General features: G+C 29.1%; 2 protein-coding genes and 1 pseudogene across 4 annotated transcripts; 2 read left to right on the forward strand and 1 right to left on the reverse strand.

Moving 5' to 3' along the window:
- The first annotated feature begins 3,311 nt into the window (after positions 1 to 3,311).
- On the forward strand, positions 3,312 to 7,035 carry LOC8270845 (annotated as a pseudogene).
- Positions 7,036 to 12,516: 5,481 nt separating this feature from the next.
- LOC8271556 lies at positions 12,517 to 16,750 on the forward strand. 2 transcript variants are annotated; one of them, XM_048378895.1, is made up of 2 exons: positions 12,517 to 14,602; positions 16,587 to 16,750. In XM_048378895.1, exon 1 carries the CDS (start codon positions 12,901 to 12,903, stop codon positions 14,596 to 14,598), a length of 1,698 nt encoding a protein of 565 aa, XP_048234852.1. In that variant the 5' UTR covers positions 12,517 to 12,900; the 3' UTR covers positions 14,599 to 14,602; positions 16,587 to 16,750. The 2 variants fall into 2 exon arrangements, with proteins under 2 accessions (XP_048234852.1, XP_048234851.1); XM_048378894.1 differs by lacking the exon at positions 16,587 to 16,750 and adding an exon at positions 15,415 to 15,754.
- On the reverse strand, positions 16,344 to 21,272 carry LOC107261879 (cytokinin riboside 5'-monophosphate phosphoribohydrolase LOG1-like). Of its 2 annotated transcripts, XM_048378905.1 has the most exons (7): positions 20,347 to 21,242; positions 20,128 to 20,225; positions 19,924 to 19,954; positions 19,727 to 19,826; positions 19,429 to 19,499; positions 16,690 to 16,833; positions 16,344 to 16,598 (listed from the first exon to the last, which is right to left on the reverse strand). In XM_048378905.1, exons 1-7 carry the CDS (start codon positions 20,440 to 20,442, stop codon positions 16,524 to 16,526), a joined length of 615 nt encoding a protein of 204 aa, XP_048234862.1. In that variant the 5' UTR covers positions 20,443 to 21,242; the 3' UTR covers positions 16,344 to 16,523. The 2 variants fall into 2 exon arrangements, with proteins under 2 accessions (XP_048234862.1, XP_048234861.1); XM_048378904.1 differs by having other exon boundaries at positions 16,344 to 16,833; positions 20,347 to 21,272.
- Between the last annotated feature and the right edge of the window lie 4,580 nt (positions 21,273 to 25,852).

The following is a 25,852-nucleotide window of genomic DNA, read 5'->3' on the forward strand; positions in this document are numbered from 1 at the left end:
ACAAGATTCTAGGGATGCAAATTCACCGAGACAGAAACAATAGGAAGATTTGGCTTTCTCAGAAAAATTATTTGAAGAAGGTCTTGCGACGCTTTAATATGGAAGATTGTAAGTCAATTTCTACCCCACTTCCTGTTAGTTTGAAATTATTCTCCAGTATGAGTACTAGCAGTGAAGAAGGAAGGATGGAAATGTCTAGAGTACTGTATGCATCAGTAGTGGAGAGTTTAATGTTCGCGATGATTTGTACACGACCAGACATTACACATGCAGTGGGAGTAGTAAGTCGGTACATGGCGAATCCTGGCAGAGAGTATTGGAATGCTGTAAAGAGGATTCTAAGATATGTTAAGGGAACTTCAGATGTTGCATTGTGTTATGGAGGATCAGACTTTATTATCAGAGGATATGTTGACTCAGATTATGCAGGTGATCTTGATAAAAGCAAATCTACTACAGGGTATGTGTTCACACTTACTGGCGGAGCTATGAGCTGGGTATCAAAACTGCAGTCAGTTGTGGAGACATCAACAACAGAAGCAGAATATGTAGCAGCTACACAAACTAGTAAGGAAGTAGTATGGTTAAAAATGATGATGGAGGAACTCGGGCACGAACAAGAGCATATTCCTCTGTTCTGTGACAGTCAGAGTGCCTTGCATCTCGCAAGGAATCCAACTTTTCATTCAAAGTCAGAGCACATACGAGTCCAGTATCACTTCGTTCGTGAAAAAATAGAAGAGGGCACTATGGATATGCAAAAAAATTCATACTAAAGACAACCTAGCAGATTTTTTGACGAAGGCAGTTAACACTGATAAATTTATTTGGTGTCAATCCTCTAGTGGCCTGATAAAAGTATAAGCAGCATGGAAAGGCAAGGAAGAAAGGACGGTGTGAAGATCTGACTGATCCTCAATCAAATCTTCAAGTGGGAGATTGTTGATATTTAAGGATTTGTGTCTCTCCCACATTGTTAAGTTATTAATTTTTTAGGAGTATTTCTCCCACATTGCTAAGTTAACAAATGTTGAGGTACCTTCCAAGCCTATATAATAGAGGCCTCACCTTGTTATTCTATCATCCCAAAAATAAGAGAAAAATATTAGAGAGTTAAGCAATTATTTTTCTCCTATTATAAAGAGAGAATTTTAATGTTTTCTCCTTTATAAATAGAGAGTTTGTAACTCCTATTATTTTCTTATAGTAAAATTCTTCTATCCTTGTCCGTGGTTTTTACCCTAATTTGTTTAGGGGTTTTCCACGTAAATCGGTGTGTTCTATTGTGTATTTTGTCTTACTTTATCTTTATTTTCTCAAATTATTAGCTGTGATTTTGCTCTATCAGGTTCATATTTTTCTACAGAAGTTTCCCTCTTTCAGGGAATAGGGGCTTCAACAGCAGAAACTTGCTACATCCTGAAGCTGGCCACAATGCAGTCCGAGGTAAAAGAGGATGGGGACCAGGCTTAGATAGAACCATGAGTGATTTTCTCCCTAACTTATTGTAAATTTCTTAATACCAATCCTTTTTTGTAATAGCCTCAAGATGTATCGCCATACTTGTATTCACAATTAACCTCTCCAATCTCCATCTCATCATTGTCCACAGGTAAAGCATCCTCTAGAATTAGTCATAGCTAGAACTATAAGTGGTTTTCTCCCCAATTCATTTTAAAATTTTGAATACCAATCTTTTTTTTTTTTAAGGAATAAGGTTCAATTTGGCCATTTTAATTTTTACAACCAATTTAATCCCTAAACTATTTGAATATGTTTAATTTAACTATATTCTAAGCAAGTTCGTTGCATGCGCCATAACAAGGCATGAAAAAGGCCAAATTGAACTCGAGCAACAAGTTGAAGAGTCAAATTGAATTTTATTCTTTTTCTGCGTTAAAGATTAAAAAATAAATATAATTTTTTTAAATTACTACAAATCAATAAAACATCAAAACCAACTCACGATCGCCATCATATTTTTTCATAAATTAATAAAGAATTACTAACATTATCATTATATAATAAAAGCATATATGAGATTTTACAATCCAACACCATTATTGTCACTACTCTATCAAACTCCACCAATTAATTCAAAATCTAAAATATAAAAAACCTTAATATATAAATTTAATTATATAATTAAAATTAAATTATAATTCAAAATATTTTTTAGAGTCAAATTGAGCCACACAACAAGTTGAGTGGTCAAATTAGATTTTATAGCGCATAAATTTCAATCTTTTAAAAAATAGCTATAGAACCTATTCAAAAAGTTTAGAAATTAAATTGATTATAAAAGTTAATAAGGGCTAAATTGAACTTGACTGTAAAGCTTGAGGGCCAAAGTTTAACCTTATTCCTTTTTTAATGACCTATCACTATCCTTGTATTTACAATTATCTTCTCCAAGCTTGCATTCTCATACTCAATTTTAGCCCAACTTATCATACTCCATGTTTGATAAATCACTGAAAGTTTTTATCTTCTTCTTCTTCTTTTTCCTCTTCTTTCCTATGTAACCAACAAGACTCAAGAGCCATTCCTTCTAAATAACTAAAGGACCCTTCTCAATAAGTTCCTGACTTTCGTAAGCAATATCATGCATAATAGCAAAAACCCTCTTATCAAAAATCTGGCGATCCAACTGTAAGCCCCTTAGCATATGCAAATGGTGACAAAGCTATTAGACAATTCAACAATTACAACACTGTACAACATAAACTGCTAATTGCATCAAAGTCCCAAGTCTAAACTTTTGAGGATTGAAAGTCCCATTTCATTGGGTCAGACACATTGATACACACTAGCAACGACTCCACATGAGTCACGACTCTCAACCCTTTACAGTTGCCTCCTCTCCCTCTCTCTCTAAATGCTTCTTCTACCCACTAGCGATCATCAAATCAACATTAAGTGCAAGAATCAAGATGTGATCTTTTAGTTGCAACCTAGTTGAAATATCGAATTAATCAAATGAATGAATTTCTCATCAAATCAAGATTAGCTGCAAGCTAGTTGCAGTCGGATATTGGACTTGCTGAAATTGATATAAATCTCATTGTGCAATAAAACCACCAAAAAAGAAGGAAAAAAGAAACTTTGGTTCATTACAGAATCAAGATTTAGAAAAGAAACATAAAGAGAATTGAGAAAGAGAAATGATAAATGAGAAAGAGGAATGGAAAAGAAGAAGAATGAGTAAGTGACGGTAAAAAAGATATTAAAAGAGATAAAGAAAGTAAAAAATTGAAATAGAAATGTTATAAATGTATAAGAAAAATAAATATTTAAAAAATAGTATTTTTTGTAATTTCCAATGGCCTTACCAGCAATCTCAGTTAATGGTTAAAAGAAAATATACTCGACACTTTGCTGTCTGCCTTATACCAAACATGAATTCTCTTTTATGTTCTTACTCTAACTCACTTCACATTCAAACACAATTTACAATACCCAAATTTCCATATCTTAACAGGTTGAATTCAATACCAAGTTCATCATTTTGCAGCACTAATATTCCAAAGTTCAAGGCGTTTACCATCTCATCATTACCAGCATCAGTTTCAACAAACGTAGAAGTTGAAACTGACACTGAAACTGAAAGAGTAAAAGAAGAGAAATTTGATTGGTATGCACAATGGTATTCCATAATGCCAGTTTGTGATTTGAACAAGAAAGTGCCACATGCAAAAAGAGTGATAGGTATAAATGTGGTTGTTTGGTGGGATAGGAATGGTAATTCATGGAAAGTGTTTGATGATATTTGTCCTCATAGATTAGCACCATTATCTGAAGGAAGGATTGACCAGTGGGGAAGATTGCAATGTGTGTCTCATGGCTGGTGCTTTAGTGGTTCTGATGATTGTAAATTTATTCCTCAGGCACCTAAGGATGCTCCCCAGGTAGCTATTCGAAACTGAAATCCCCTTTTCAGTTTTTGGATTTACACTTGTTTTAGATTTTTTTTTTTTGTTTTAATCTATAGATGGATTCTTTTTTCTTGTTCATATACTTTATGTATTAGATTATTGCTGTTTGCACCAGTTCAGCCTAATGATTTTATGTGGGTTCTTGATTCTTGATTTCCAATCATCTGTTTCTTTCGAGCAATTTTGAAGGTGTGGAATCTGTTAAGATTTAAAGAAAATTGATCGAGGGTATGTGCGTTTGAATTGAAAATTCACATAAATTTGTTATAACATAACCATAAAGACTCAACTGAGTGATCATGAACATTAACCTTGTTGTCTAATTTGATTACTTTTTTCACTAAAACCTTCAGCTCTGCAGATGGATTCTAAGATATTTTTATGTTAATTTTCTCTGAGCTTTCTTATAATTGTTAGTCATCCAGTTAATGTGGTGTCAGTAACCATTCTGCAAAGTTGTTATGCAGGTACACAATAGCCAGAAGGCATGTGTTGCAGTTTATCCTAATACTGTTTAGAATGGCATTGTATGGTTTTGGCCAAACAGTGATCCTCAGTTTAAAGATATTCTTTCAAAGAAAAAGCCACCTTACATCCCAGAACTTGATGACCCTTCGTATTCAAAGATAATGGGGAATAGAGACTTGTCTTTTGGGTATGCATTGATATGATTAGTTTGCACACAGATGGATGGGAGGGCTCCTCCAAATAGGAGGTCAAACCCAACAGATATTAAGTACATTATGAGCTAAAGCAAGTTTCATTGAGCTTTTTCAAGTGATTTTAGTCAACTATTCATCTTAATTATCTGAATGCTATTTCCAGATATGAGATCTTGACAGAAAATCTCCTGGACCCAGCTCATGTGCCGTATGCACATTATGGACTGCAGCGAATTCCACAGCCCAAAAGTACATGAGAGTTCCAATATCAATATATGTTTTAGTCATTATCTTCCATATACAAGCTACCATTGATTTACACTAATCAGTCCTTTCAGAGTCGGGGCTGATAGAGAAGGAGGTATGCCGATTGAAATGAAAGTAAAAAATTTAGATATCAATGGTTTCATTACCGAGTGAGAACGGGACAGTACTATATTCATGGAACCTTGTGTTAATTATACATTTTCTAATCCTACACGACATCAAACAATATGAGAAGGCAAGGAAGTGGACTGGCATCACCAGCTTGAGAAAAACAGGTAAAACATGAACTGGTTACATTTTCATTGGGTCAAGAAGACAATGGTAGCTTTAATTTCCAGAATATGTTGTTTTCTTGATACTTTTCTGTTCATACAAAGCAAAACAGTGCCTTTTTTTCTCTTTGTAAGTCTTTTAGTTTGTTTAGAACCAATTGAGACATGTGGCAACAAGCTGGCGAAGATCTCCTCTAGTTTTTATGTGTGTTCCAGTTAGTCCTGGTAAAAGCAGAGTAATATGGAGTTTCCCCAGAAATTTTGGATTGTGGAAGAACAAAATTGTTTCGCGATGGATTCTTGTTCTTGATTCAGATTTATATCTTCTTCACTTGGAGGTAATTCCTGTCTTATTGAATTCATTACAGGCTTTCTTTTCCATCAGACTATCCTGTTGTTCCATTGTAAGATGAGGATTGATATTGATACTCCCCCAGTTAAGATTAGTTCATTGCCTAATTCTGAGATTGGACAGAATTTAGAAGTGATCAGATTTCATTCAGGTCATGTCTATATTAGTTGTAATCTATTGCAGTGAGTCATATAGCTGCATGAGGAATGGGCAAATGGAAAGGATGATTTAATTGTTGTTATTTTCAATCAAGAGTGAATTGCACGATAAGCAATGTCTGATGGAAAAAGTACTAATTGCTTGAGCCCTTTTAAAATAATAATACATGAGGTATTATGTTGGAACTACGTTATATGATTTTGCAACATTTCTCACGAAATCCAGAAGTGCTTATCGAATATGATTATCACTTGTATGCTAAACTCAAAGCATAGCAAGCTGGACTTTATGGTAAATTTTTCCTATGAATAAATTAGAATTATAGAAAACATTTGGTCTTGACTTTCCGATTCATAATCATTCTAGGAGCGTAAAATAATGGATATTGGAACCTCCAATTGGCAAAAAGCATGTTTTCTACCAACAAAGTCGGACGTCCATGTGGTTGCTTTTCAGAAGTGGCTGAGAAAGTATTCGGGCGGCCAAAATGATTGAGGAAGCAAGTTTAGTGGCGAGCTTTCACCAACTCCTCCTAAAGAACAACTGATGGACAGGTAATTTCAATCAACTCCTACTTTTCCAGATAACAGAAACATTCCTTTCCCAACATTGCAAAGCAATTTTGTCAAACTACCATCAGTGCAGACAATGTCGTGGACATGCATGTTCTGGTTTCAGATCATGACTCTTGAAAGTCTAATGCTTATTTCATAAGTAACAAATCGCAGAAACAAAAATAAAAACTCAAGTTGAAAAGCAGTAAATCTTGTTTCATGGCATGTTTCAGGTACTGGTCGCATATGGTGAACTGCAGCAGTTGTAATGCTGTTTATAAAGGTCTCAATGCCCTGCAGGCCTTGCTGCAAATCGTCTCTATTGCTTCACTTGGAATTGTTGCTGCAACAAAGGAGGGTACACTATCAGCAGTTACAAGAATTTCACTAGCCTCCATGGCAGTATTATTTTTTGCTGCTTCAAAATGGCTAATCCTATTTCATCTACAAAAATTTAACCATTTCCATGACTATAACCATGCTCTCATTTGAGACTAGGATGTTACATATATACATAAATAAATAAATTTCGGACTAATTTAGTGGCAAGTTACATATAGATGTTGGGGAATATAGATCCAGGCAAACTTTCCAAGGACCATATAAACTAATTATGTGATATATATAGCTATCAGTAGAAAGGAAAGTGATGGGTAGTTTAAATACAATTTGTGCAAAGATTGGTGTCCTATGTTTGTTGGGTGGTTTCACTAGTCACTGTTTGCAGTTCTGTTGTCATTTTCACATTCAAACAACTTTGATAGCTACAAACTAACAATTGCAACTTGTGTATTCTGAATATATATTTTCTAAAGAAAAAGTATTTCTTGTGTATCCTGGGTTTAGCTTATTTAGAAGAGCTACCAAATAACTTAACTGGTGAATGAGTTTATTTATAATTTTCAGGCTACTCTCTGTGGTTTATTAGTCATGACTTGGGTGCTATACTGTTTAAGGAATCTATCAAGTTCAGTTTTTCTTACAAAAAGAATTATGAGAAATATAAGAATCCAAACTTTGGTGGTGTTTTAATGTTTGGAGATATTTATTGCTTCTTCAGCAAATAAAACCAAACTTAAGTTTCTTCAATTATTATATATATTATATAAAATATAAAATTGGAACAGGATTATGTGCATTTTCTAGATGACATGCAATTTTCATACCAGGTGAAATAGGCATGTTACAGTCATATGGTGCCAAGTGGATTGAACAAGATTGATTCATAAAAAATAAAAATAAAAAAGTGAGATTTTTTTTTTAAATGACAAAGGAATGCTAAAATGAAAGATAACTAAAATGTCTGAGAGCATTCGTTCATAGAAAAACCAAGCCCGTGAAAGTTGGTATGAGAGCATTCGTTCATAGAAAGACCAAGTCCGTGAAAGTTGGTATCAGAGCAAGGTTAGCACGATCCTTGAAATAGGCGTAGAAAATAAAAAATGAAATTTTGCATAAAGTCTCCCCCTTAAAAAAAATTTATTGCATAAGAATTATTCATTTGGTCAATTGAATCTAAATAATACTACTTTTCTTTATATATATATAATTTTATTTTAATATCTATGGTGTATAATATATATAAAAGTACAGTAATTGAAAGCTCGGATTAAATTTAATATTATATACTTTTAGAAAATAAATTTATTTATGAATATAAAATTTGTTTGTTTTGATTGAATTGAATAATCAAATTTATAAAATCGATTATAGCTAAACTAAATTCTAATAAAATATGTAGAATTTTTAAATGAATTCTATATTAGTAAATTATAGATTTATCATTCTTTTTCCTTTCATGTATTCTCTTTCAAATAAAATGAATTTTTTACTTTATTATTGATTTTGGTTAATAATAAATAAATACGATTATTTAGAAATTAATTCTTTTAAATTATGAAATAAAACATAATTGAAAATTGTTCCTTTGGTGGATGTACTACACAAGTCTAAAAGATACTATTTTTTTCTCTCTATATATATAGGTATATATTTACAAAAAAATTTATTTTTATAGAATTTCTAATTCTCTTATATAATCTTATTTTAATATCTATGATAATAATATATTAATAAAATTACAATACTTGAAAGCTTGGATTAAATTAATAATAAAAAATAAAATTTACTTATAAATCTAAATTTTATTTTATTTTTTGATTGAAAAGAATAATCAAATTTGTGGATTTGATTATAGCTAAATTAAAATTTAACAAAATATGTAGAATCAATATCTTTTTATATATAAAAGCAAGATTTTCAACTTGTGTTTCTCTTTCTTTTAGACAATTTTTTATAAAATTTTCTTATACTTTGATGATATTATTATAAATATTTAAATAAATAAATTAGATAATTTTTCATTACTTTCGTTTTTTAGTCTATTTAAATTTATCTTATTACTAATTACTCCAACAATAATTAAAAAAAATACTTACACTGTTAATTATATGTTAATTATATATAATTTCTTATTTGAAATTTTTTCTCTTTTATAAGATACATGGATTTTTGCTTTATATTCTTTTCAATGCCTGACACATATTCATATTCATTTTAAATTTTTTACTTTTATTCAAGGTGAAATGACATGTTTATTTTTTTATCAAGTCAAATCAAATAGTGTAATTATTATTATTATTATTATTAATTATATTCAATTACTTTACATACAATTATTTATGCTCATTCTTACACGATATGTATATGAATTTTAAACTACTTATTGTTTGAAGTATTCAATTAATATTAACTAATTGAATTTATTTTGATTAATGGATGTTTTCAATTATATTTAAATTAATAAAATTAATAATTAGCAAAAAGAATTTAAATTTCTCTATATATAATATATTTTTTATTTGATATTTTAAAATTATACTTTATATTTTATCATTAAATGTGAAAATTATTTTATATTATTAAGTCGCTTACAATATATGTAAATTAATTTCACATAACATATACAATATTATATATATATATATATATATATATATATATATATATATATATATATATATAGACTCACTATAAATTCTATATATCTTATTTTAAAATGTAAAGTTTAATTACAAAGTCATTTTATATATTTATGATATTTTACTATGTTTTATGATATAAAACCATTAAATTTATATAATTTTTATTTTATTAAAATGCACCACTCAAATAGTGGGCATTTATCTAGTTTTTAAATGAATTTCATATTAGTAAGTTATATATTTTATTACATTAAAATATCTTTTTCAATTTTATCAATTTTATTTTTTTCTTTCTCAAATAAAATAAATTTCTTATTTTATTATTGATGTTGGTTACTAATAAAATAAAATACAATTGTTTTCGAAATTATGAAATAAAACATAATTGAAAAGTATTCATTTGGTCAACGAGTCTTAAAAAATTACTATTTTTCTATAATATATATGGGTCCAGCTTATTGATATTTTTTAGAAAAATCCACTTGAATGCATTTGATTTTTTGTTTACCGACAAAAACTCGTACTCGACAAATAAAAAATATAATATATATATTATGTTTTCGAGTATGGGTTTTTCTAATCCAAATGTATCTTACCTTTACTACGAATTATTTTCTTTAGTTAACAATATTTGTAGGTTTACCAATATCTGCAGGTTCCTTAATTTTCTTTTTCCCCTATAGAGGAAATAAGGTAATTAGGTGGTATACTTTGTTTAAATGTATTTTAAAACTCTTTTTAATAACTTATGTGTTCTCTTATTATTTTCAATTGGACGACCCATTAATCCAATTAACAGAAGATTATAAATTGATCCAATTTTTTTTATTTTTACTGGATATTGGGAATAGATGGATTTTCTTTAAGCCTTATTTTACTCAGATGATTTATCACCATTTTAGCTACTTTAGCAGCTTGGCCAACTACCGGTGATTCTCGCTCATTTCATTTTCTGATGTTAGCAATATATAGTGGTCAAATAGGATTATTTTCTTCTCAAGATCTTTTGCTTTTTTTTTTTTTTTTTTATCATGTGGGAGTTAGAATTAATTCCCATTTATCTACTTCTATCCATTTATATAATATATATAAATATATTTACAAAGATTATTTTTTATATAATTTTAAATATTTTATATAATTTCATTTTAATATCTATGACGTATAATACATATATAAAATTACAATATTTGGAAACTCAGATTAAATTAATATTATATGCTTTTAAAAATAAAATTTATTTATAAATATAAAATTTATTTATTTTGATTGAAATACATAATTAAATATGTTGAAGTGATAATAACTATACAAAATTTAATAAAATATATAAGATTTTTAAATAAATTTCATAATAATAAGTTATAAATTTCATAATATTAAAATATTCTTTTTTAATTGTATTATTTTCGTTCTTTTTTCTTATTCTCTGAAATAAAATATATTTCTTATTTTATTATTGATTTTGGCTACTAATAAAATAAAACACTATCTTTTTAAATTATAAACTAAAACATAATTGAAAAGTATTCATTTGGTCAAATATATTACACGGATCTAAAAAACACCATTTTTCTCTCTCTCTCTCAATATATATATATATATATATATATATATAACAAATTATTTTTATATAATTTCTAGTTATATATATTCTTTTGATATCTATGATGTATAATATATATAAAAGTACAATATTTGAAAGTACAGATTAAATTAATATAATATACTTTTAGAAAATGATTTATTTATAGATTTCAAATTTACTTATTTTGATTGAAATGAATAGTCAAATTTATGGAATTTATTATAAGCTAAACTAAAATTAACAAAATATATAAAATTTTCAAATAAATTTCATATTAACAAATTATATATTTTACAAGGTTAAGATATATTTTTTATTTTTATTATTTTTACTTTGTCTCTTTCATATATTCGCTTTGAAATAAAATGAGCTTCTTATTTTATCATTGATTTTGGTTAGAAAAAATATATTCTTAAGTCTTTAAACTTTTTAATTTTATTTTATTGAGTCATTTAATTTTTATTTTGTTCATTGAGCGCTTGTGATTTTTATTTTACTTGTATTGAGGACTTAATGATCTTTAATCAAAAAAATGCAAGGGCTTAATAGGACAAATAAAAATCTCATAAAATATGTATACAAAGTCTTTAATAAAACTAAAACTAAAATTGAAATGGCTCAATAAATAAAAGTAAAAACGTAAGAGCTCAATAAAATAAAATGTTATTTTTTTAAAATTATAAAATAAGACATAATTAAAAAGTATTTATTTAGTCGATGTACTAAATGCTATATTTCTTAATATATATTTATATATTTATAAAATTTTATTTTTACATAATTTCTTATATTTCTATATAATTTTTTTAATATCTATATTATATAATATATATAAAAATACAATACTCGATAGCTCAGATTAAATTAATATTATATACTTCTAAATAATGGAACTGTTTTAATAATTCTTTAATTAATATTATGATTAATTTTAATTTTTTTTAAAAAGAAGTTTCCCTCCATTTATCATAAAATATAAATAACAACTTATAATATTTATAATATTTGATTTAAATAAAAAATTATTTTCTATAAAAAAGCGGTTAAAATATTTATTCATTTTTATAATTAAGTAACAGTCTATAATCCTATTTTTTTTAAAATATGAATATTTCATAAATAATTTTAATATAAAAGATAAAAGATAAAAATAAACATCAAACATCAATAAATACATATAAAGAAATTTATTTTTAATAATCATTAATTGTGTTGATGGAACAGTGTAATTCTACGGAAAGAACACTCTACTCAACGACATTAAACCACGTATCAATTTTATAGATATCTTTTAATGAATCTGATTATTTGAATATCAGATTTGATCTTTGTTTTTTTTTTTTACTAATCCTATAGAGTAAGAACTCAATACTCTCGCAATTGGAGACTATAAAACTCTTATAAAAAGAGAATTTAAAAATCTCATCATGAAAGACTATAAAGTTTTTTAAAAAATAATAATTTTTATTTATTAAAACTAATTAATAATAAAAAAAGAAAAAAATATAGCTGCAGGTCAAAAGATAAAATTTTAATGAAAAATAAGGGAATAAGAGAAGAAAAAGATAGAATTTTATTAATAGTATGTATAGATCCCATTTTCTTTTATTTCCCAAACAATGGCTAAATCTATGATTATGACGTGGCACCAACCATTTTTATCAGGTATGTAAAATAACAGAGCACTGCTGGCAACAACTCACTCTTTTTTCCTTTGTTTTTTTTGTTTTTAAGAAACAAAAGAAAATCTTAAAAATCATTTCAGACAAAAATCTCACACCCCCACCGCACTCTGTTTTCCGTTGCTTCACTTCAACTTCTGCACAAAGCAAATCCAAACTCAAACAGTGAGATCTCAATTCAAATTTTGCTCAATTAAGATTTAGATCTCATCAATCCTCAGTTTCATTTCAATTGTAAGTCAGTAAAGTTCAAAATTTTTATCTACTTTCGTTTCAGTATTTAGCTCTAGTTTCTTTATTCAGTTTCAAGATTGAAGTATTGGGTTCTGTAGAAATGAAGAGTATACATTAATGAATATGCAATAAGTAAAGTTGGGTTCTAGTTATGTTTGATTCCTGAGTTAATTTCAAGATCTGGGTAGGTTTCAGAATTTGGAAAGAACCCATGAAAGAGACAAATCCAAGCACTGAGCCTATAGGGCAAAACTTGATAAAGCTTATAAGCAATTTGTGCTTCTCTGTGTTTGTATTCACAGTTTTGATATTCACTGTCATTGCAATCACTTATCAACCTCCAGATCCATGGCTGGAATCAGCTCCTGCCCTTACTAAACTCTTTACTGAAAGTGAAAATGCCACTTTCAAAAATGATGATTCTATTCTTAAAACTGGTGAGGATTTACAAATTGTGTCAGCTCCTGCAGTGCCACCTGCTTTGGCTGTTGAACCAATCACCGAGGAGGTGATTGAGAAATCTGAGAAGGTGATTGAGAAATCTGAGGAGAAAGTCTCTAACTCGACCCTTATGTCGTCTGGCTGTGAGGATTTGCAGGCTGTGAATTGTTCAGACCCAAGGGTTTTGATAACGGTTGAGAAGTTTAATTTGAAGTGGTTTAAGTCAATTGCTTTTTTTGAGTATCAAACTCCTGTGAATGGGTCGAAGCCAGATGAGTGCGACGTGGCATGGAGATTTAGGAATAAGAAAGAGAAGTCATGGAGAAAGTATAGAGATTTTAGGAGGTTTAAGTTTGGAACTGGGGAGAATTGTACCTATAAAGTTGTTCATGCTAGTGGTTGGCATTCAGGCACTAATGCACGGAGACAAAGGATTAGACTAAATGCTACTAAGAATGGTGGAAATAATCAAAAGATTACACCACCATTTCGTGATGAGGAGATAAATGACACGATACCAAGCTTGGGATCAGAGATGAATTTTAGAAAAGGGAGGTACTTATATTATTCCAGAGGAGGGGATTATTGTAAAGGAATGAATCATTATATGTGGAGTTTCTTGTGTGGATTAGGAGAAGCTATGTATTTAAATAGGACTTTTGTGATGGATTTGAGTATATGCTTGGCTGGTAGTTATAATCCGAGTGGTAAGGATGAGGAAGGGAAGGATTTTCGCTTCTATTTTGATTTTGAGCATCTTAAGGAGGTGGCATCAATCGTAGAGGAGAGTGAATTTTTGAGGGATTGGAAGAAATGGGATCGTGCCCATAAGAAGAAACTGCCAGTTAAGAAGGTTGTGACCCATAAAGTGATGCCAATGCAATTGAAGAAAGATAAGAGCACAGTTATTTGGAGGCAGTTTGATGCTCCTGAGCCAGAAAACTATTGGTACAGGGTGTGTGAAGGACAAGCTGCAAAGTACATTCAGAGGCCATGGCATGCACTTTGGAAATCAAAGAGATTGATGAATATAGTGACAGAGATCAGTGGGCAAATGGACTGGGATTTTGATGCAGTTCATGTTGTTCGAGGAGAGAAAGCACAAAATAAGGAGCTCTGGCCTCATTTGGATGCTGATACTTCCCCTGACACACTTGTTGCAAAGCTTCAAGGGATGATTCAACCTTGGCGGAATCTGTATGTTGCAACTAATGAGCCATTCTACAATTACTTTGATAAATTGAGGTCCCACTTCAAGGTTCATCTACTTGATGATTACAAGGTATTATGGGGAAATACAAGTGATTGGTACAATGAGACGATGCTTTTGAATAATGGACGACCAGTTCAGTTTGATGGGTACATGAGAGTTGCGGTGGATACTGAGGTTCTTTACCGGGCAAAAACACGCGTGGAAACATTTTATAATTTGACCAGTGACTGCAAGGATGGGATTAATAGATGCTAACCAGGTCGGATGCCAATTCTTACTTTTTGATAAATTGCTTCGCATTGCTTGTTCCTTATTTAGCTACGAAATTACATTTATATACTGTTGAGTTAATTTTTGGCTACCTTGTGTATTTTCCTGTTCTTTTATTATCGTATTCCAATTGATCCCGAAATCCTTTATCTGTAATATAAAGTTTGCACTAGCACTATTCTCTTCAATATTTTGCAATCTTCTATTAAGTAAAGAAATGTGTTTTCCGTTGAATATTTATTTAATGTCTTCACTTTCATGTGGTAGACCCAAATTATATCTGCCTTTTTTCTTTTCTCTTATGATTTCTTTCCAAAGTGAATAAATTTCAGTTCTGTCTCCTGGTCAAATATAGTAAAGCACGTAATGCTAAATTTTCTGGTAATAGAAAGGAAAGTCTTTCAATTTCCCTGAATTTCTCTGAAACTGAGATTGGTGTGTATCTAAGTTTCACTGCTCATCAAGAAGTCCTTCGCATTAGCACCCAAATGAGATGCTTCCCTTTTGTGGGTCACTGAACCATTAACCTGTCTCCTCAGTACCCTTGACTCAGCCCCACTATCAGCAATTCAAAGACAAATAGTCTTCTATAGTAATGTTGATTGCATCAAAACGGGCGTCTTGTCCAAGCCCCCATGTATTGAGTGAAAGATTTTGAATCTGATTTATTCCTTTTTAGATATCAATTCTCAACTTTAATGCCTTTGCTTAATCTCTATGACCTTGTATCTCTATTTTTCCATGATTTCTTAGTAGTAGTAGAACTTGCTTAAGCTGGTGACCAAATTAGGAATTATGCAGAATGTTCAACATTGAAGGTCTGGATGAGTTTTATTCATTCAATTTGTGCATGAGTAATTCATCCTTTTTCAAGCTTCATTAACAACAAACACGCACTGCTACTGCTGTTGATAAAATGCCGAAGAGGCGACATCTTAAAGACAAACTAGGAGATTTTGCAGCACCTAATTTGTCATGTAATTTTCCAGTTTCGCCTCTCTGTAACACCAAGGGACTTGCCCCTCTAATATCCTTTGAAGTTTCATCTTCTTCAATTGTATCAGATATTGAAGTGTATGTCAGTGACTTACAAGTTTGATCTATCTTGGCATCAGAATTTAATGAAAACTTTGTGGTTTCATCGTTTTACAAATTTTAGTATATGATTTTTTTTTTAAACAAAAAACAGTATTGTGGTTTCAAATCATGATAAAAAAAGTATCTCATTGTTAAAAAAGTCTTAGTTTATAAGGATTCAACAATTTTTACGCCAATCGTCCATTATTATCAATGTATGTATTTGATAACGTGAGTTTGAAGTTTAACAACTTACAATTTTAATATTTAATAGTTAAATTGCGATCTAAAAAGTTATTAATCTAATGATATCGATTTAACGGTTAACCAATGACGTTTTAAGTTGTTAAGCTCTAAACTCATATTATCATACACGAGAAATATGATAATGATGGTTGATCGAAATAAAAATGGCTAAATTTTTACAAATTGAGAAATTTTAACCGTGAAATATCTTTTTTGTCACGATTTGAAATCATGTGCCTATTTTTGTCCAAAAAAAGTTACATACTGAAAATTGTAAAATAGTGAAACCACAAGATATTTTTATATATTTATCCCTTTCATTTATTTGATTGAGCTGATGTAGATGTGGAATAACTGGAGGGATGTCCTCATGTTAAGCTTCAGTCACCACTTGCAGACAGTTCACAGACACCAAAATATCATGTATCTAAAATATGAAATTTGGAATGTGGCTCACAATCACAATAGAGTTTACTTCCATAAGTAGCATTAACCCTGTTGAATACATCATTTTCTTTTATATTGCAGTTTCCCTCCTTTTTAGACTTGAAAAGAATCAATTATGAGAATTACAAGTGAGCAAATAGCTACAAATTTGGATTTCTTTCATCAATTATCCAGCTTTGACTTGATGCCACTTGGTCATGCAGGGGTATATAATCCTGCAAGGAACACATTCAGGAGAGGATTCATTGATATCAGAAGATTGACATGATCTTGATATACCATCTGAGAACTGAATTGTATTAGTACCTCCATCTTTTGGATCAACTCTTCAGCATTTTTTGCAGAAATGACAATGTTCCTAGCACAAGGCTTGATGAATCCTTCTTCCACACCCTTGTCAAACAATCCAAGCAAGGCATCATAATACCCATCAATATTTAAGAGACCCACCTGTTGTTTTGCAAATATTAGACTTAAACTCAGCTTGATTAAGCTTCAATTCAAAATTAATTGGGGAAGATGATGACAAGTGAAATTTGAACTATTTAAGCAGCAAATCACAAATAAGAAAAACCATAGATGAAGTTTATGTAATTTTCTTCAATTGAAGTTGAGTTCATCTCCTTGATCCAATTAAAAGATAATTTTAAAATGGTATTTCCTTTTATAAATGCAAAAACTTTAGGCTTAAATGATATTAAAAGTGGAAAAAAAAGGCTAAATTAAGCTCACAAAAAAGTTAGAGGGCAATTTAAAACTAATTCCAAGACTCAAGTCTGCTTTGGTCTATTTCAGCACTTTTCTATTGTGTAGCAAGCAAACAAAAACCTTTTCATTTGCTTGAATCCAGTGTCCCTTAATATGAAATGTACCTTGTAAAATGATTCTAAGGCCCCATACACTGAATCATCATTGATTGTTGTGACCACAAAAAGATAGAAACATGTTTAAGAAAAAATTATTTTCAAAGGGAAAGATTAGTTTTAATTAATTAAGGGCTTAAATTTGGTGTTTAGTCTAATTCATGGCCATCCCTTTCACAATTTAAATTTGGTGTCAAGTTAAAAGGCACAGATAAGATATCTAACCATATACCATATTACCCTTTTAATTAAATAATTAATTTTTTTTTTCAGTGATTGGATTGTTTGAAATAAAGTACCCTAACTGTTGGTTACAGCTTTTATTTGAAAAAAATTAGAAACTAAAGTATTTTCTTAATCAAGGGTTTAATCACTAATTCATTCAAGCCCATCAAATTAACACAAGCAACTTGGCCAGAAGATTGTTTATTTCTAACATAGCAACTTGGCATTGAGAGTTACTATTCTATCAATCTAGCAATTTTGTTTTTCTTTCAGACAATTTTTTTTTTTTTTAAAGCAAGTGGAGCATTAAGAATTAATTTTTTTTTTCAAAAGAGAAATTATTACAAAAGTAACTCTAACTAAATATGAGAAATTATAAATAGTAGGTTCTAACGCACTTTTTATATGTGTCAAATTTTATATTTTAAAGAATCATATAATAAATAATACTCCAATACACTTTTTATTCTTTAAATATAAAGTAGAGAGTTGATTTTGTTCTTTATATAAAAAATTAAATTTTACTTTCTATTTTATATTAAATAAATATACTACAAGTTCTATCTATTTGATAAATACACTACAAATTTTTATCTACTTAATTAATTAATATTTATAATTCTTATTTTTCTATTGGTAAAAATTAAGAAAAAAAGAAAAGAGAAATTAAAACTATTAATACTTATGAAAATAAAAGTAAAATAAATAATAAAATATAAAGAGTATATTGAATTTGAATAAAATATTTTATTTTTTATATTTGAATATTTCTTAAAATATTTTTTATTATAAAAATTATTCTCTTCAAAACAAAAACACTGTTGATGATACTCTGAACCGACATAAAGATAAAGAGTTGTAGTAAAGGATTAGCAGTTTTAAAAAATAAAATTTGGAGCTATATCTTTGCCATATGTGGTTCAAAAACTATTTGGAATGTTAAATTAATTTTTACTCCATTCAAAATATATAAATTTTGAATTTATAAGTGAATTTCATAAATTTTATGTAAAATTTTAGTTATGATTGTTTGCAATATATAATTCTTTTTCAGAAAATATTTTATGAGAAAATATTTTTCAAAGAAGTAACAACACTCTTCAAAATTATATTTTTCAATTAATAACTAAATATAAAATAAAATTACACAAAATAGCAAATTTTAGAATTCTTTTTAATGATTATCTAGTGATTAGTACTCATAAGTCAGCCAAGGTGATTGATAGAGGCGATATATTAATTGATATATATCTAGTTAGAATATATAATTTTTTTTTTAAAAATAATTCTATAAAGTTATATTTAGTTAAAATTCATCCAAGAAAATATTTATTTCATTTGAGAAATATATATGAAAGAGAAAGTAAAATAAAAATTATAAAATACTATGTAATATAGAGACAAACTAATGTGAAATTCATTTAGAAATTTTACATATTTTGTTAGAATTTAAGAGAAAATCCTTGTGGAAGTAGAAAGGAATTATAAGAGAAAATTTTTCTTTTTATGCTGCCTTTCATTGTAAGATTTCACTTGGCATGAAGTTTACTTTTTGTTTTCTTTGTTATAATTTAATCACTTTAATTAATTTTAATAGGGTATTTTTTGTTGCATGGATGGATGATAATATAATACCAAAAATAAATTAAATACTTAAAACTAGCAATATAATTAGTAATGCTATTTTCTTTATGCACCAGAAAAAAATGTATTGAAGCTAATAGGTCCCCTAATCATGTTTTGGTTTTTCTAATCAAATTTATATTTCTTTAATTTTAATGTGTTTAATATAAAAAATATGGTTTATTAACTTTTTTTTCTTCAAATTTGCATTTTTTATTCGAGCTCGGAGATAATTTTTGAAAAATATAATTAAATATTCAAGATTAGTTGCAAATTTTGTAATAGTCTAATTGGAAGAGAAAGAAAGAGGGAAGAGAGATGCAAGAAACTTAACTGGTTTATCATGGATTCCAAGCTGAGACCAGGTTATGATCTCAAGCAACTCCTCCAAGGTTCCATATCCTCCTTCAACATATAACACAAAAATCCCAAAACAAAAACAAAAACAAAAACGAACTCATCAATTATATATATTTTCTCATACTAAAAAAAGACATTAATCAGACTTAACAGAAGGGTTAATACCTAACTTTTAACTGAAATAAAATGTGTTCAGTTCGAACCACCTGTCATTTGTGAAGTAATAAAGAAGAACATATGATGTTGATTATATGTGTGTATATGTATATTACCAGGCAGAGCAATAAAAGCATCAGCTCGCCTGGCCATCTCGGCTTTCCTTTCATGTATATCAGATACAGTCAACATTTCTCCAACTGTATGACCTGAAATCTGACAGCAAATCATTGCTACAAAATACATATATATATATATATATATAAAGAGAATAAGAATATGGGTTGAGGTGAAGATTCATTTTAATGCATACCTCTAGTGGGATGAGAGCTGTTGGTACAACTCTAGCAATTGAAAAGGAAAAAAAAAGAAAGACAAAAAGAAATTTTAATTAAATAGCATATTTTATATTGATCATCCCTTGATTAAAAAGAAAAATGTACATTTTTATATAGACAATAATGGATAAAATGTCAAAAAAAGGGAAATTTGCATGTTTATATGTAAAGCGGGTTACCCTAGAACATGACATCCACCATTAAAAACTGTCTGAGAAACTAAACCCATCAACCCAAAACTTCCTCCTCCATAAACTAAATCCATCTTTCTCTCCACCTGTAAATCAATTACCCATTCTCAGAAATCCTCTATAAAGATCAAGAATTCATTGGTCATATATATATACATATATATATAAAATAGAAGAAAAAGTAAAAGTACATATATATATACTGACCAGTTGTCTTCCAAGATCAAGAGCAGCATCACTGAAGATCCTTTTATTACCTAAATTCCTTCCACAAAAAACACATACCCTTTTGAATTTACCCATATTAGTTGTATGTTGAAGAAGAGCTAGCCGATCAGTCTTCTTCAATACTATTATCTACTAAATATTAAATAATAATGATTTTATATACACACACGTGAGAAATGATGTTTCCTATACAATACAATACGACACAATGAATAATAATAATAATGCAAAAGTGATTTTGAGTCAAAGGAGATTCTCACTTTCTTTCCAATCTTTGTTTTCTATAACCAATTTGCTTTGGTGGGTGCACCAACAATGTATTCACCACTTCATAATTTTTTTTAATTACATTGTTTTTGTTTTCTTGGATTGAAAATTCAAATTTGGTTTGGTTGATGAATATTTTTTATCACATGAAAATTTAGATTGTTTCCTACTCGTATTAATAATTTCTTTGAACCCTAGCCGCCTTTCTTTTTTTTTTTTCTTCTTTCTTATTTTTTTATCAAAATTTCATATTTTAGCCTACTACCGGTCATTTTTAGATCAGTGATCATCCCTTTTTTTTTTCATTAATTAGTTTTAATAAATAAATATTAATACTTTTTGAAGAGTTTTATGATCTTCAATTATAAAAGTTTTAAATTCTTCTTCTATAGGAGTTTTGTGGTCATCCATTGCAGGAGTATTGAGTTCTTCCTCTATGAGAATGGTGAAGAAAAAAAATCAAATTTGACATTCAAACAATCGAGTTTGTCAAAAGAGATTTATAAAGTTGATATGTAACTTAGTGATACAGAGTGTAGCATTTTTCCCACAGAATTGTAATTTACTGCTTCATCAAGACGATTGATGATTATTATGAGTAAATTTATTTACTTGTATTTCTTGATGTTTAATATTTATTTTTATTTTTTATATCAAGATGTACTTATTAATTCTCATTTATGGAATATCCATATTTCTTTTTAAAAATATTAACAACTTATTTTTGGCATATGTACTTCCTTTAGCATATGCATTTTCTTATATTTTATTGCAAAACCTTAAGGAATGCATTTTATATGTACAAGTTGTTGAATACTTGAGGTGTATTGTATTAGATTATTAGACATTAATTAGTTATACTGAATATGATATTTAATCAATTTTTAATTTTTCAAATATATAATATTTATAGTACATATAATCATTAACAGTTTGATATAACTCGGCGTTAAGTATAATTCTATCCAATTATATATTTGAAAATAACTGAAAAAAATCTAAATTTCGATTATTTAGAAATAAACTAGAACCATAACAGACAAGAATTGAACGAACCAAATTGAAATAATTTTTTGGAGTGGATTATTCATTGGTATTTTGGTTCTAATGCTATTATTATGGTTATATATTTATGATTTACTTTTTTATTCTAATCTAAACACAGGAAGCAAATATACATTGTGCTTTAAACATAATAAACCAATCAATAAAAATTTCTAGCATGATCAAAATTAAATATTAGTGTTCATGGCTTATTAAACATTCTTTATCAGTGAAATCAAACATCCAAAAGAGAGAATAAAATTAAATGTTTATACTTTGGATTAAGCTAAACGTCCAGAAAGGCAACAGAAATATTATGTATTTACAGGATATCAATTACATTGAAATAGAAATATAGATCTAAATATAAACCAGGAATTAGTATGTGGATTATATATATATATATATAAATTAATTAATACATATAATTCGATTATGCTCAGTCCTGAATTAATTCAAAACAGTTATCACTAATGAATTAATACCGTATTATATTAATAATATAATTTTGAAAATTTCTAATTATTTTTTTTTTGACAATCTTTTATTCTATATTTGAATTAAGATGAAAGTAACTTGAATCTATCTCAAATTCATTTAAAATAACATTTGTTATTTGAATCCACTCTAAATCTAAATAGAAATATTTCTATACTATTCAAACTTGGTAAAAACCCGTTTAATTTATTTAGCTATTAAATAAATTTTATAAATATTTAAATAGATAAAAAAATACCATACCCACTAAATACCCATTTATATTTATATAAATATTATATAATTGAACAAATATTCATTTACCGAATCCATTTATAATAAGAATTAATAAAAAAAAAAAATTATAAAATCTAGACTAGGTAGTTTTAAATGAAAATTTGTAGTTTTGATTTTTCTTATTATTCTATTTCATATACATAATATATATGTATGTCATTTAAACAAGTATCAGGTATTTATATCCGTAAACGTTTAAATAATTAGGTTAAGATAGGGAATATTCAAAAATTTAAATTTAAATTTGATTCGAACCCAAGAAGGATATTAGAATTCAATCCCAAACCCATTTCAAATCTGTTTATAATTATCTGAATCCATCCTATTAAAATTTGGTTGAATGATACCCAATAACACTCACCCAACTGCCATCCCTAGTTGAAATCACTAAAATGTGCTCAGCTCTATAAAGTAGTCTCCTAACTTTGATGTTGGTTGATAATTAAGGAAGAGACTTAATTAGTCTCTAATGCTAGCAAAAGTCTTTTAATTTAGCAATTTGTAGGTGTTGGTACACTTGTAAATGGGTTCCACCCTCACAACTTAATTTTGATTAACAAAGGCTTATGTTATTAAAATGAGTTTAAGCGTGCAACAAATATGATGATGATGTAGGGCCAAAAATTAAATCCATCACTCATTAGTTGAAAATATTTTATATTATATTATATATATATATATATATATATATATATATATATATATATATATATATATATCAAATTTGATTTGTTTGTTTCTAATCATTTCAATTGCCACAATTTCATTTTATTTATTTTTTCAAAAAAGTTCAAATGAAAAGAAGGAAGGATGGCTTGTTCCTTATGAAATAATCACCATATATAAAAGTAATTAACTTCAATGAAAACTGATGAATGGAGAGGCAAATTCAATTTCTCTTAGTTTACATACTCTCAAAGGGTATAAAAAGACTAATACAATTGAATATGGTAAATTAAGTTTCTATGTCATTGGTGAATTTTATGGGTCTATCTAACCTCTAATACCAATCTTTTTGTGTTTATTATTTCATATTGCTGAAGATTGAATTTTTCTCTCTATTTCTCTTTTGGACACTCTTCTTCCAAACATTCTCTTTGTAATGAATCACACTTCATTTGATTCTTTTAAGAGAAATTTATATATTAATATAATTATTAATGAAAGAGAGAAAACTAAATTATATCATAATTGTTGTTATCTATTATAATAGATTATAAATTTCTAGTAAAAGTACCAAATCAAGTGAAACAATTTCAAAAAAAATGTTTAAGAGAAGTGTTTAAGAGAAAGTATTACTAGTATTTTTAGATTTGTTTTTCTATATAGAACTTTTTTTAAAAAAGAATTTAACAGTCAGATGAGTCAGCTATCATACACTAAACAGAGTCCATTTCTTTCAACTGGTAGTACAAAGAATGTCTTTCTTTGGGTTAGAATGAATTATCATGTATGGAGCACACATGCAAGCTTGTTCACATAAAATTTAGTTGAGTTTAATAGTAGATTTTCACTGTTAGTGAAAATATTTTCCTGAGAAGCTAAAGAAAAGAATTCATGTATGACTTTCCCTCTTAACTAAGAAATGCAAAACGAATTTGGAAACGAACAAAATGATGGTGGCGCTGACATATGCCATCAGCCCCCAATAATGCCATTGCTTGGCATTTGAGATGTGATGTGACTTTATCTAATGAGTACAACAACTATTTTAATCATGCATTAATAGTTTTCTTTCTCCGTTTGTTCCTCTAAAGATCAAACAATATGCTTTTGAATTCGATTCAATTTCTTATAAAAAAGCTTTTCACAATCTTAAATTTGCATTATCTCTTATGTATTATTAAGACTTCTCGTCTTAACATGCATGTCATATGTAAGTGTATTATTAGATAGGATTTATCCTTTTGCAAGTGGGAAATCTCATCTTTTTTTCCTCTGAATTCTTTGCTTCTGCTGCGTGGGTATTTTTGATGTCCGATTTTCTTCTTGTGGCTGGAGCAAACGCAATTAGAAGCCTTGCATTTATTCTTGAGGTGGCTTTTGTTACAGGCTTTTTGAACAATCAAATCTCGCTGAGACAATCTTCTGACCAATTTTTGCTGGTCACATAATCTCTTGATAGAAGAGAGAGTGAACTGCCAGATTTCCCCAAGAGTAATGGAGGTGACTGGTTTCTTTGTTGCGGCGATCATGTTGTTGACTTCTGGTTGTATCTCATCTGGTAATGAGGTGATGAAAGTATATTTCAATGTATCATCACCATCATGCCCTCCAATGACATAATATAACTTGGACATGGCAGAATAGTGTCTTTCCAGATCCTTGATCTTCAACGAACAACATTTTCGATCAAAGTATTCATGTTTTTGTTGTCGTATAATGAGATCATAACTTCCAAGGAACTGATTATGGAGGACTGTGACCGTAGCTGATGGGGTTGGTAGCGTCATAAATTGGAGCCTGGTATACTCAGGCTGTGACTGGAACCAATCTCTTAAACTCCCTGTGAATCTCGTAACAAATTCAGCAAGAACCTTTTCAAGTGTGGCACCATCAAAAGTCATTTGGAGATCAATCCATGCCAAAAATTCAGAAAGCTTATCCCTCCATTTTGATGGAGGCAAATCATCAAAGGTGAACCGAGGTCTTGTGCCAGTTGTCGGTTTTGACCTCGGGTATGAAGCTCCAGTAGGAACAAAATATGAATGTGCATCCTTTGTGTCATCCTCAGGCTCCACTACTTCTGGACTGGGTTCAGTAGTAGAGGTATTCATGAGAATTTATGCGATATCAGCAATCTCAGAGGTATTTGAGGAAGAATCAGAATCATAAGGGCTGATGAGTGATTGGTCTGGCAATTTATTTTCTTTAGAAACTGAAGGAGGAGATATTTTCTTTTGTTGAGTTATGAAGCCTTTTGGGTATAGATGTGAGAAGGTACCAAAGGGTTGGTAAAGAGTTCCTTCTTGTTCTGGCTGTGGGAGGAAAGGAAATGAAGAATAGTATGAGGGGGCAATGACAGAAGATGTAGAAACTGCTGATGTAAAGGAAGGGTTTGTAGAAGACTGATATTTTCTAAGGTCATGTTCAATTTGATCAATCTGCCTTTTGAGCCTTGTAATTTCTTTTTCCTTCTGGATGAAAGCTGGTGTAATCGGTTGAGGAACTCGAAGCTCTCTATCCAAGGCTTGATATTTGGCGGTTAGAGAAGAATATAGTTGGAGTACTTCTTGAGAGAAGGTGTCAAACTTTTGGTCCAACTTGTGAGCCAAATGAAAAGCCTGATCCAATTTTCCATCCATCTTCTTTAGATAAGAATTCTGAACTATGGAATTTGAGGTCTGCCAATTTAGGACCTCTTCTGGTGGAGTGAGAGGCTCTACGGATCCTGAGAGAG

The sequence above is a fragment of the Ricinus communis genome, chromosome 9, assembly GCF_019578655.1.
Source record: "Ricinus communis isolate WT05 ecotype wild-type chromosome 9, ASM1957865v1, whole genome shotgun sequence".
NCBI lineage: Eukaryota > Viridiplantae > Streptophyta > Magnoliopsida > Malpighiales > Euphorbiaceae > Ricinus > Ricinus communis.

Coding starts and splice junctions, on each gene's coding strand:
- LOC107261879 (XM_048378904.1), bottom strand. CDS start 20,442: ATGGGTAAATTCAAAAGGGTATGTGTTTTTTGTGGAAGGAATTTAGGT. Junction 20,226..20,346: donor TTGATCTTGGAAGACAACTG/GTCAGTATATAT, acceptor ATTGATTTACAG/GTGGAGAGAAAGATGGATTT. Junction 19,955..20,127: donor GGTGGATGTCATGTTCTAGG/GTAACCCGCTTT, acceptor TTCAATTGCTAG/AGTTGTACCAACAGCTCTCA.
- LOC8271556 (XM_048378895.1), top strand. CDS start 12,901: ATGAAAGAGACAAATCCAAGCACTGAGCCTATAGGGCAAAACTTGATA.